This window comes from Corapipo altera, unplaced genomic scaffold (genome assembly GCF_003945725.1).
Source record: "Corapipo altera isolate COAL_440 unplaced genomic scaffold, ASM394572v1 44, whole genome shotgun sequence".
Lineage (NCBI taxonomy): Eukaryota > Metazoa > Chordata > Aves > Passeriformes > Pipridae > Corapipo > Corapipo altera.
Window position 1 is genome coordinate 11,004,025 of NW_020884880.1, and position 13,035 is coordinate 11,017,059.

General features: G+C 38.3%; 1 protein-coding gene across 1 annotated transcript; it reads left to right on the forward strand.

Moving 5' to 3' along the window:
- Positions 1-312: 312 nt before the first annotated feature.
- Positions 313-10,262, forward strand: FAM221A (family with sequence similarity 221 member A). The gene is made up of 7 exons (XM_027639464.1): positions 313-428; positions 2,010-2,183; positions 2,653-2,843; positions 4,941-5,147; positions 5,967-6,077; positions 6,724-6,812; positions 8,522-10,262. Exons 1-7 carry the CDS (start codon positions 373-375, stop codon positions 8,582-8,584), a joined length of 891 nt encoding a protein of 296 aa, XP_027495265.1. The 5' UTR covers positions 313-372; the 3' UTR covers positions 8,585-10,262.
- Positions 10,263-13,035: the final 2,773 nt, after the last annotated feature.

The window sequence follows — 13,035 nt, forward strand, 5'->3', positions numbered from 1 at the left end:
TAGAATAAAACACAGAAATACGGTGTGTGAATTTGCGCTGCGCACCGGGAAACGAGTCGCGTTCGGGGAAAACACTCTGGCGCGGGGCTCGCCGTGCCCGTGTACACGGCACACACCCCGTAGTTCCGCGCACGTTTCTCAGCAACCGGTGCGGTGCGTGCTGCGGGCGCCCCCCCCCCCCCCCCCCCCCGCCTGCCTGCCTCCCGCCTGCCTCCCGCCTGCCTCCCGCCTGCCTCCCGCCTGCCTCCCGCCTGCCTCCCGCCTGCCTCCCGCCTGCCTCCCGCCTGCCTCCCGCCTGCCTCCCGCCTGCCGCGCTCCGGTGCGCGGGCGGCGCCCGGCGCTCCCGGCGCCCTGACGGCGGCTGGGCCGGTCATGGAGCGGCTGCAGGTGGAGGCGGAGGCCCTGGAAGAGTACGCGGAGTACCGGCGGTGAGGGGACAGGGCCGGCGCGGTGGGGGTCGCTGGGGCGGGTGCCGGCGGCAGCGGTGCCGCATCCCCCGTGTCCGGCGCGCGGCCCGGGATTCCTCCTGAGGAGATGCTCGCGCTCGCCCACCGCCCTCCCGAAGCCGCTGCTCCGGGGTTTGTGGCGGCTGCGTTGAGTCACATCCACCGCCCGCCGTTCACTGTCGCAGCCGGAGGTGCCGCGGCTGGTGTGCCCTGGTGCGGGCACGGCGTAAACGCTGTGCGGCAAAGGAACGCGTCGTTCGTCGCATCCAGGCCCGCCCGGCAGCGTGTCTGTGTGATGTGCTGTGAGAGGCCATATGGGCTAGCAGGGAGGTTGGAACTAGGTGATCTTTAGTGTCCCCTCCAACCCAAGCCATTCTGTGATAATCTGACAGCTGTACTGCTCTTTCAGAAAACACGGACTTCCGTGCATCATGAGTTCTAGTTTTGCACTCTATAAACCCCTCATACCACTTTGTGTGTCTTTGCTAATCTTGTCGGCACTCCTCTCGAAAGGCTGAGCAAAACTAAACATGAACACAGTCATTGTGCTGAAGTGTGATCTGAATTTAGCTTAGGAAAAGTTAAATAAAACATGAGAGGAAGGCACAGTGGTATTTGTTACATAAAGTGTACAATGATTCAGTGGGCGTTGGCTGGGTTGATGTGCAAATGACAGCCATGTGTTGGCACATTATTCTGGTGCTGTACAGTACTGGCAATGCACAAATCCACAGAATATTTGACACAGAATGACTAATTCAGTGTGTTTTAGGGCACCCAACAAATAATAACTGAAATATTTACAGACATTAATAAACTAACTTTCAGCATAGGTAAGCATTGCGATTAAGTTTTAATTGTATTTTACAGGTTTTACTTATTGTCATCAATTGTTTCTATAAATGCAGAATATGGATGCAGCTCAGGAGTTCCAGATATTCAGTGACCTCGAATTTGAATATAGTGATAGCTTAAGCAAGTGGGCCTGTCTGAGTTGTGGGATACAGCTCCCATCAACTTTAGCTGCAGAAACTATCATAGCCTTCTTGCAAGTTAGAAGACAACTTGGATGTGTTGTTTGTTACTTTGATGGCAGTTTGTTTTCCTGCTTGCAGTTACTCTCAAACTAGACTAAGATTAGATCACTTGATACAAACAAGCCTGCAGTACAGTTAGGTGTAGATGGGTGAAGTGACTTGCCAGAAATCGTTCAAGAAGTCTGACGCAGAGCTAGCTGGTTACACAACCCTTGATACTCATTGCATTTTCTGCCATGTGAAAAGGAGTGCTGTGTAGTTTCCTTTATTTTTTCCTTTTGTCTTACAAGACTGTTTTTCAGTCTGTCAGAGCAATTTTTTCAAAAGAGCATTATTCACAAAATTTCTCTAAAGATCAGCTATAGTTCTGTCAAATGTATATCACTAGAACAGTATTATGAAATACAAGATTTTCTTTTTGCATTTACAGCAAAAGTACTGTTACATATTATTTGAAAAAATATCTGGAGAAATCTACTTTTATTGTCTTCATATCCTTATGGTTCTTTTTATAACATGCTTACAGAATTGTAGGTGATGATGATGGAGGAAAGCTCTTTACTCCAGAGGAATATGAAGAGTACAAAAGAAAAGTACTACCAATTCGATTACAGAACAGGTTGTATGTGAGCTGGAGATCACCAACTGGCATGGACTGTAAGCTTGTGGGACCAGAGACACTGTGCTTTTGTACTCACCGGTAGGCAGCTTTTCTTTTTTCATACCACTGTTTTTTTAAAAATCAGGAAAATGTAAAGTATTTCCAGATACATTACAGTACCACGTAAGCAACTTAATTTAAGGCCTGAGGGTTGAGAAAATAAGGTTTTAGACAGTAAGAACTGTTCTTAAATCTAAATCTCAACACATTTTTGAAACCAAAATGGTTTGGCAGTCTTCAATAAATTCAGCTTTAAGGGATGAGTTATTGTACATCATATTGATTCTGATAGTGGTATCAAAACAAAACATAAAGATCTGTGATATTTATGTGATAAATAGTTGTAAAAGCAGCTGATACTATGCATTTAATTAAAAATTAACAATTAACAGTAATATAATGAAGGATACTTAAAACGCAAATTTGTGAAGTAAATTATAAGACTCTCAGTTACTTTTCTGATAAATACTATCAAAGTTATGAAAGTTATTATTTTTACCTCTTTTAGGTATAAACAACACAAAACAGACTATGAAGTGCTTCCCAAAGAGCGTCCTATCTGTGTGCCTTGTAGAGTGAGATGCTGTCCATGCCAGTCCTACCACTATGTCCCTCTGAATGGCACCCAGCCCATCCGCTGTAGATGCAAACACTTTCCTGACCAGCACAGTGCAGCACCTGGATTTCCATGTAACTCTTGTAAGTTATGGATGGGCTTGCATCATTCTGTGTTAGGAAACTCAACAGAAACAAGTTAGGGATCTGTATGTGTCCCTGGGTATTAGGCGTATGCTGCACTTGTCACTGATGTGTATTTTGATCCTCGAAGGAGGATGAGAAGTGGGAAGGAAGACATCACCTTTTGCAGGAAGGTTTAGAACAAGATCCTTGGCTTCCCCGAGTCCTGTGAAGGAGTGTAAGTTTCTGAATGATTTAGTTAGGTGCTTATGGAGACAGATGCCTGAAGTTAGGCAGTATGAAAGCATCGCATTTGCAGTTTGTCACTTCCAGCTGCATGCACGTGACTTTTCTACCTGAACTTGGTAGTTTGTGAGAGAGAAGGGTTGATCTCCTTTCCTCTGTTGCCTAGTTGAATATAATGTTAATGTATCTTTTCTCAATTCCATAGGAAGTAGCGCTCTGTTCTCAAATAATACTGTTGTTAGTACTCTAACAAAGCAGTTCCTGAGCATACAGATTGTGAGTCCAGAAAGGTAAAGGGGAATGGAGTTTCAAGGAAGAGCTTTGAGAAAGGATTAAGAGGAAGTTTTTTGCTTCAGTTGTTTGAGGTTTAGGTATGAAACAGCAGTAGTTATTGACCACATAAAATAAATAATGCATAGAGATGTTTTAGTTTGAAATCTCAAATTATGTAAGCTGAAGATTTTTTTGCTAGAGTTCTGTTATTAAATGTCTTTCATAAAATGTCACTATTTTGTACAGGAAAAACTAAACAGCTTTTACTGTTTGGGAATCATATCCCATAGAATTAACCATAAAATATTTATATGACAGCCTTTCGAGATTTGCTCTAAGTAATGCAAAAATCTTAAATGTGCAATTGGACAATTCAGACTGAATGCATAGAACACAGTGTTTTCAATAATAATATATATTATGTACTTTTTTCAGTGTTTCTCAAAAATACTGGACACTTCTAAGGGATTCACAGATTTCACAGAGAAGTGCCAAGACTTGCTTCTGTTTTGGACTTGTGTTGTTTTAATGTAATGGTATTAGTTTAGTTCAGTGTTGATTAATCTAATGTGATAGATAAATTATAATTGAAAATACTGCTGTTCACTTTATATATCATATACACTGCATTCTGTGTCCAAACAGAATACAGAGCTTTGTTACTAGGTAGTGCCCAAAATTATATGGAAAAGCCTTTTAACATTCTCAAGAATATGATCCTCGAGCATATTATGCAAGACTTAAAAAAATCTTTCTTGGTGCTCTGCAAAATGAACTGTGAGTTGGAAGCAGAGTAATTTGTATAATCAAACATTTGCAAAATCAGTTCCTCAATTTCTTGGTCACATCATTGCTCCAGCAGGGCTTTGATGACAGTTTTATCCCCGAGTTTAGGGCAGATAGGTCACTTCACTCCACTCTGTTTCTGAATGTCACATGACGTGTATAACTATTTCAGTTACATCCTATGACTATGTGAGGTTAAAAACCCCCATGAAAGTTACTCTAATGGTACTCTTGTGTAGAACCCATTTTGCTGTTGCCACAGTCTCTGTTTACTACTGAGATAATTTTGCTAATTTTAAAAGACATTTAAATTGTGATTTATATAATAAATTATGATATGAAGCTTTTTGGCCATGCAACACTGCCATGTGCTGTACAACTCTGGAGGCAATATTGCCAAAATGCTGGCAGGTTGTCATCTTTGCCAGTGTCAGAATTTCTTATCCCTTTATTTTTTGTCAGTGGATTGAGAGAGGAGTGTTGTTAATGGCAATGGACACAAGTTGCAACATAGGAAATATAGGTACATATCAGAAAAGAAATGTCTGATCCAGGATTGGTCCAAGCTGCTGAGAGAGGTGGCATCACCATCCTCAGAGGTACTTGAAACTTGACTGAATGAGACCTTGTGACTGGATGGGCTTTATGATCTAATCTCCACAGTGATCCTTTATGTTTATATGTTTTTTTATACAGTTGGATGCTTTTGTAGTGAAGGAACTCTAGTTTTTTACTAGAACAGTTTAGGGAAACCATTTTGTCTGCAATGAGGTATAAATTCCATTATCATCTCACTCATTTTTTTTTTATTAGGTTCCAAGTGTTCAGGCTTTCATAGTTGCTTTACTTGTGCATGTGGTCAGCCAACATATGCTCATGAAACAGTTGTGGAAACCAAAGAGGAGCGCTTGGCCCAAGGAAAGCCTGTGGGGCAGGATGTTCCTTATGCTGCTATGGGAGGACTGACTGGTTTTAGTTCACTAGCAGAAGGCTACATGAGACTTGATGACAGTGGAATAGGTAAGTGCAGCTGACCTGAGATGAAGTTTTAGTTACTCCACCTAAGTAGCTTTGAAAAGTACTAAATCAAAATAGATTTTCAAAGTTTGAAGGCAAACTGGATCAATGGGAGTAGGAATGCAGATAGATTTTTTTCTCCAGCAGTCCTTTGGTGTGAAGCGATCACTGTGACCGTGTTGTCCAACTTCCTGTAGTGAATTGATAAAATAACTCTTTATCAACAGTTCTGGTGTTCAGCCCAGTTGCTTCTGATTGAAAGGCAGCATATCTTTTAGAAGGAACTGTAACTTCTCTTTTTCTCTTAATACTTCCACATTATATTTATGGTTAATCCTTTAGCCTAATAGTGCCCAGGAGTTTCTTGGTTATATATTTACAGCATTTTTGTTTTCAAACTCAAAGGTTAATAGCTGTTCAGCTTAAAAAACCAGAGATAATTCATAGAACAGACATGTTAGTTGGCCTTGATACTTCTGCTATTCTGTGATTTTGTGTCATTTAACAATGGATACATTTTGTCCTGAAATACTGTTTTATCTATGATTGCCATATATTCATTATTTCTTTTTAAAATTCTGATCTGGTTTCCTGGATTTGTCAGAAGTTTAGAAACTATGGTATTGCCATAGTAATTAAAGAAACAAAGCTTTCCATTTCTTTCAAAGCCATCCTTGTAATGCTTTTGTTAACTCAAGTTTATGGGGACTGCACTGAGACTTGTAGATATGAATTTGTAGCCTTGTTTTGACCCCATCATGTATATTAGGAATCTATCTCATGAAGTTAATTATTGTTTTCATTCGACTTATTTTCTAACAGGTGCTCCTTCTGCTGAACTTTTAGAAGCCCCCATTACCAACATGGATCATCCATTTCTAAAAGCATTTCAGGGACCTTCTAGTTCTACTCAAACCATCTCACAGAGAGCAGGTGATTTATAAGTAAGATAATACCGTTATACAAAAAGAATTTAATATAAAAATAAATGATTTTATTAATGAATTGAAGGATGATTAGGGCTAAAAGTTAAACATTGAATATTGAAGCCTTGTTATGTGAAAAGCATTCATGTACTTGAAATGTTTGTTATTTCTGCTCATGATGTGGTTTTTACCTTAAATGATTTTCTCCTAGCATTTGTTATCTTCCCCATTAATGATGTCACCTATTCATTGGGTCAGTTTTTAAAATTTTTAATTCCTACGAGAAGCTCATTATATCTGAACTGGTTGTATATATTCAGCATAATCCTGTGAAACTGCCTTCTGCCAGAAAGTCTTTTCCAGAGGGAATTATACATCAGTTATGCCTATTTTATGTCCCTTGTTTAGTATAAAAATTTAGCTATTACTCTAACCGTTGAACTTCTCCAAGACAATTTATAATAGCTGCTAGCCTAGATTAAAAAGGTTTCTCTTTTATTCCAACTGCTGTGTTTTGTACTTGCCTGTAAAGGTGAGTTCTCATTATACGTGTATTTTGCCAAATGTAAAACATAACTAATAGAATAACATGTATCCTTAATGAAAAAGGAGTTTTGGGTTTTTTTTTTTTGGTTTGTTTGTTTGTTTTTCAGGTAGTTCAAGTGCCACAGGGCAAATTTCTCATGGAAAACCTTCAGAAGAAGATGACATGGCTTACTTTGAAAAACGTTATCAAGAACGGGCAAGTTACTACATTCCTTCGCTAATTTAAATACACTTTCACAAGAGGATGTCTAAAATGCTACATATGTGATTTAAGTAGCATATAAACGTATTATATAGTTACTTCTCTTGTTCCTGAGAAAGCACTAGCTTCTTAACATAATGTTTTAAATACAGTTAAGAGCTATTATAGGATTTCAGAGGTCAGTCATGTGGGATGCCATTTACCTTAACTGGACAGATTTTAATTAAGTAACTTGCCATTACAGAAAACTGAAATATTTTACTGTATGACAAAAAGAAACGACAAAGCAGACTCACAGCAAGTCCCCTGTGACATTTGGGACTGTGTGTTTGCTACCTCATTTATAAAATTCATAGTGTTTTTTTTTTAATGAATGTCTGAATAAGTTGGGCTAAATCTGGTCTGTCTTTCTTAGGTGATCTGTATCACTCCCTTAGAGGTGTCTCCTCCACCCCGCTGACTATCTTAAATTTAAATGCCCTATGGTATAGGTTACTTACATGGTTAAATACCAATTCTTTCCCCACATAAGCGCCTTAGCTCCGCCATCTCAGCTGAAGTGTGTCTTGACCGTTTCTGAATTCTTTTGTAAGGCAGTGTTGCATAATTAACTTTTAAAATCGAAACTGCTGTTATGCTTGGTGCTTGCAACAAGGTGTTTGTTAAAGAGAAAGCTGTTCTAGCTTTGTGAAATGTTAAATAGCTTTCCTTATTTTGGAAATCATCACAAAATATGGTCCGATGTTAATAGAAAATATGTTACTATCAAATCCAAATTCCTCCATTTCTTTCCCCCCTCCCCAAGATTTTATTTTCTTTGCAGAAGGTAGTAGGAATTTCAGCTACAAACCTCAAGCCTCCAAATAAGGAAAAATGTTTTAAAATTAGCTCCTGTGTAGACCAACAACAGGATTGCTTAGCAGTGAGTTCATTTGTAGGGACATCCAAATGAGGAATGAGGCTTGACTTCCTTTTGACATTATTTTATGAGAGGGAAAAAGCATGTTAATTTTTTTCTTGTGTTTTTGTTAGCAGTGTGATATCTAGTATTAGATGCAAAAGCCCATGCATTCTTTTTATGTAATTACTCTAAATATAATTTCATTCACTAATGTAACAATACGTGAGAACAACAGATATATTGGTTTGGATTAATAGTCTTACTACAAAATGGCACAGTTAAATGTATATGTGTTGGTAAATCATACCATGCTGTAAGAGCCTACTGTGCAGAAAAAATCTCATGAGAGGAATCTCATGAGAGGAACCTTGTGGGTCAGCAAGGAGACACTGAGACAGAGGTTTAGCATCTATCTCAGCACCATTCCTTGGTGACTTTGTGCATGCTGGTTCATCTAACTGTATCTGTTAGACATCTGTAATAAAACTGCTTTACCTTACACAGAGAGAAACTCATGAGGCACAGTGGCCTTGATGAATACATAAGTACCTAGATTGCCATTATCAGAAATAAGGCAGCCCTGGTTTGAATAGGGGAGGAGCAGTAGAGCTATGAAAGTGCTCCTTTGTCCTATGGTGCAAACATAAGCAATGCTAGGTTGGGTTAATAATGCTCTGTAGCTCTCTTCACTGCATGTGGTACTCTGGTAAATTTGTAGCTGGACGTAGCAATTTAATATTGCCTTGTTAGCTGACTTGCAAATTAGTGCTTCAACCATTGTTGATGTCTTTTCTTGTTACAGCTGAAAATGGAGAAAGCTGCTAAACGGAGAGGGAAAAGTCCAGTGCCATCAAAGAAGCCATGAGATTAATAAATAAACAAATAAATAATTATTTTTTGGCACACTTCTCAGATTGCATTGATTATTTTTCTCTGTGCCTACCTGCATACTTCTGTTTATTAATTTATTTATTCTGTTGTTTTGCTATTTTGCCAAAATTAATTTTTAATTACCTTGTTATAATAAAATTGATTCTTTAATCAATGTGTTTCTAATCTCCAGAACTGTTACATAGATATTTATTTGAGAATGGAAAATCATATTTAGAGAGTTGCAGAACTGTTATTTAAGGTCTGAGAGAATAACCATATATTTAAATATTAGGTTGTCAGAGGGCAAAAAAATTATGTCTTACTCTTAGACTTCTGTGACACATTTTCTTTATTTGTAGAGTCCTTTGAACTCATCTTGTTCATGGATTTTTACTTGGTGAGATTTGTTCTGTTAATATTGACATTTTAATATTTCCTTTAATTTTTTTTCCTTTCTGTTGGCTTCATCTCCTTTACATAAAATTCAAACATACCATTATTCTGTCACACTTCTCTAGGCTCTGTTCTTGCCGTCATATAAATATTTTTTACATGTGGCATTCTGTACTCTTGTAAATCCATTTCCACACTTATGAGCTACTTGAAGGGATCTTGCTTGTATACTTTATCCCAGATTTCTGTGGTGGTACCATTCTCCCAGTTTTGCTTGTCTGTTACTGTCCATAACAACTATTACACTAAACTTCTGAAAACATCAAGTGTAAATGGATTTGTTATTTATTACATGTAAATAAATAACTGTATTGTGTTTGATACAAACTTATTTATCCAGCAGATTCATCATGTCTAATCCAACACAGACTAAGGAGATGTGCTTTTGTATTCTTTGTTCATATGCACAGCTGTGGCAGTATATGTTTTATTAAAGGTAGCGGACAGGAAAATATAAAATTTGGTGACTTTGTGTGCTGGTTTAATTCTGTGAAGCAGCACAGCAAGAACTTGGTACAGAATGACTGGCAGAGGGTGCAGCTTAGGACGTAAAAGCAGAGCCTGAGCTAACTTATTCTCCTTTGAAAAGAGAGAGGTGTGAGTCAGTTTGTCCTTAAAAATACTTCAAGATGTCTCTTGGACTGGAGACTTTACAGATAGTTATGTGTGTACTGAGACTTTACAGCAAGAATTGGGAGAAGCTTACAAAGCTTTGTTTCCCATTGGAGAGAAAGCCTCTATATGCTTGATTGGCAAAGAGGTGAGTTTGAAGGCATTTAGTGCAGGGCAACTTGCTTTTTTGTTCAGATATCAGCTATGGCAGGGAAAGAGAGTTCTTAGAAGTGCATGTGGGTCGTACAGTGAGTGATGGAGACAGCTGGAATCTGAATGAGATGGGAGTGGAAGGCTCAGTTGCTGAAATTCAAAGATTTAAGAGAGCCATTTGCCTTAATTCTGACCTATACAGCCATTACTGCAGATGCCAATCAGACAAGCTAACCTGTTACTTTAGTTTAAATGCATAATACATCAAAGCGGCTAATTAATGTTATAAAAGTATCTTTACTGTTAAATTCTACACAGGTACACGCTGCTTTATCCTAATAAGTGAAAATACTAATTTGAGCTCCCTCTTCTGGCAAGCAATCCGTTCTACATATCCTCTGCTTGGTCTTGTAAGTAAATGGAGATTTCACAATGGAATCACAAGAAAAAAACCCAAATATAAATAACATTGGTAAAAAAAAGGTAACTAAAAATACAGAAAAAAAAATTTCAGTTTTCAGACAGATTATCACAAGGTTAACAGCAGAAGTTTATTCTAGTTTTGGATATATCCCCATGACCTCACCCACTAGGGAATGCAGTTCTGGAAATGTATGTGTGTGTTTCAGGGATGAGCTTTCTCACAGAGAAATATTGTTAAAGGCAGAGGTTTTAATAGTTACAATAAACTTGTATTTTGCGTTCCTTTTTATACTGATAACATAATTCTTAGGAAATAATGTATTCTGCTTTTTTGACATTACAAGTTGAAAATATTTGTCAGTTTTAAATGTTAACTTTACCAAATTCAGCTCTACTAAGCTCTACTTTGATCATCATGAACTGGTTTTGTTAAAGTAATTTTAAAAGTTTTTTATTCTGTGCTTAAATTTATTTAATATTTCCACTTAAATGATATGAAAACATTATTACATTTATTTTATGGTATTACTTTTTAGTTGGAAAACAGGTTGGATCATAAAAATATCAACTGCATTTAAATATTGCTTAGGAGTTCTGACCACTTTTCACTCATGTTGATGATGTCCAAGGAAAAGAAACTCAGTTTCCTTACTAGGAGGCATACTTTTGCTTCTTGGTATTCACATAATACTTTTTTTCTGAAATTTTATTTATATCTGCACATGAAAAACCTGGTACAATGCATCTCAATATTGCTGGCTGTCAAAAAAGGAACTCGGATGTCATGTCTTAAGTGAAATTTGAATTTATCCTAAAAAAAAAATTTGTAGCATAAAATTGCAACCTCAAATTCTATTGAAAAATCTCCTTATACATCTATTACAAAAGAATTTTTTTTAAAAATAATATAAAAGCAGAGACCAAATGCTAGTGTGTATGCCATTAACAGTTGTCATTAAATAAAGAGCTCATTTTAACTGGTATTTGTTGATGGTTTGTTTTCCTGAGAGCAGCCATGAACTTTGAACAAAATATCATAGAACAGATAAGAACCATTCATGTGTATGATTTATTGGTGGGCGTTTATCAGTCGTTCAGCTAGACACATTAACTCTTTCTGACCCTGATCCAAGGAATCAGGCATGAGGGAAAGGCTTTGTTGTCATACACAAGAGTGCTCTAACCTGTTAAAGCCTAATCATATAGGTCTTGGGCAAAGAGTAAGTGATCCTAAGTGGAGGGCAAGGGGCTCCTTCCCATCCTGGGTGTTTCTGATGCTAAATATAAACCATGTCTGTCTGTCTCAGGTTCGGGACGAAAGGGAATGTGATGTGTGAATTCACAACCAGTAATGGCACCCGTGCAGATTTACTTTGTCAAGCTGTCAGTGTCTTTGCAGCATGTTGTGCATATTAAACAGTTGGTGGTCTTGTGGCTGTATGTCCCTGGAGCCTCTCTAGAAGTGGTTTGTAGCCATGTGGCCTAAGAAAAAAGAGACAACTGTGCAGGTAGTGATAGTATTTTTTCTTAGCACAAAAATAATTGAAAACAACAACAGATGTTTTCCAGTCTAGAAGACCTTGCACAGGTGTACTTGTTGTTGGGTGTTTTTTTGGTAACTAAATATAATACTTTTGCCTAGAAGCCTACTCTTGCTTTGGAGTCTTTAGCATTTTTCTTTTGGTGGAGTGAATCATTCCTTGCTTCACACTGGTTTTGCATTCACTGTACCCATGCTGTCCGGCACAGCAGGGCACTAATCTCACAGGTTCCTTCATTTAGCTCCCCAGGGAAGGTCCGAGGCTCAACCATAACATGTTGCCTACATAATGCTGTGTTATGGGCAGAATGGGAGCTTCAAACAAAGTTTATTTGAGAAGCCTTCCTGCTGGGTCAGGAGGTGCAGCAAGGACCCCTTGCTTTCTGAACTCCTGTTCAGAGAGGAGTCTAGTTGGGGCTGGATCCAACCTTAGCCCCAGACTTGGTCAACATTTAATGTCTAAACAATCATACAGATGTAATTGAACTTTTGCACAACTTTATCCCGCAGAATTAAGGATGGCAAACCAGATATATTTATATTAAAGAAATATTTATTACGATAAGGGTTAGACTAAAATATCATAATCGGAATTATTTACTACACAGTATAGAAGCTATAACTACTAGGATAGTACAGTGCACTATTTTGAAGCAATATTGAAGCAATTGTATTAAAACTAGCAAAGACAATTATTAAGTAGAGATTGGTGTTATTCACCCATACCAATGACTGTGAGCAAATATTTGCTCAGCCTCACTCAAATGAGGAATCTTTACATGCGCTGCAAAACCGGACATGTTAGAAGACCCTGCTATTAGAAAGTGGGACTGATTGACTGTCAGTCAGATGTCTCCAGGCCAGCTGCATCAGCTCAGCGGCTTTAGGTAAGTTCTCAATAGTATCACTTGTTTGTTCCTTTATTAGGCACTTTATCAGCTCTGCCACATCTTCACCACACCATCAGAATGTTTAACTTTGCAGTTGATGAATCAGACTCATCAACAGATTTCAGAATCCTTTGTCACAGATAGAGAGAGACACAGAGTATGACAAAGGTAAAGTGGGGTGTTTTTTGAAACAAACAAGTACATAATCCTATGCTTGAGGAAAATTTATTTTTTTTCTTTTCCTCAATATCACAGAATTACAGAATAGTTTGTGTTGGAAGGGCTCTTAAAGATTATCTAGTTCCCTGTCATGGGCAAGGACACTTTCCACTAGACCATGTTGTTCAAAGCTCCATCCAACCTGACCTTGAA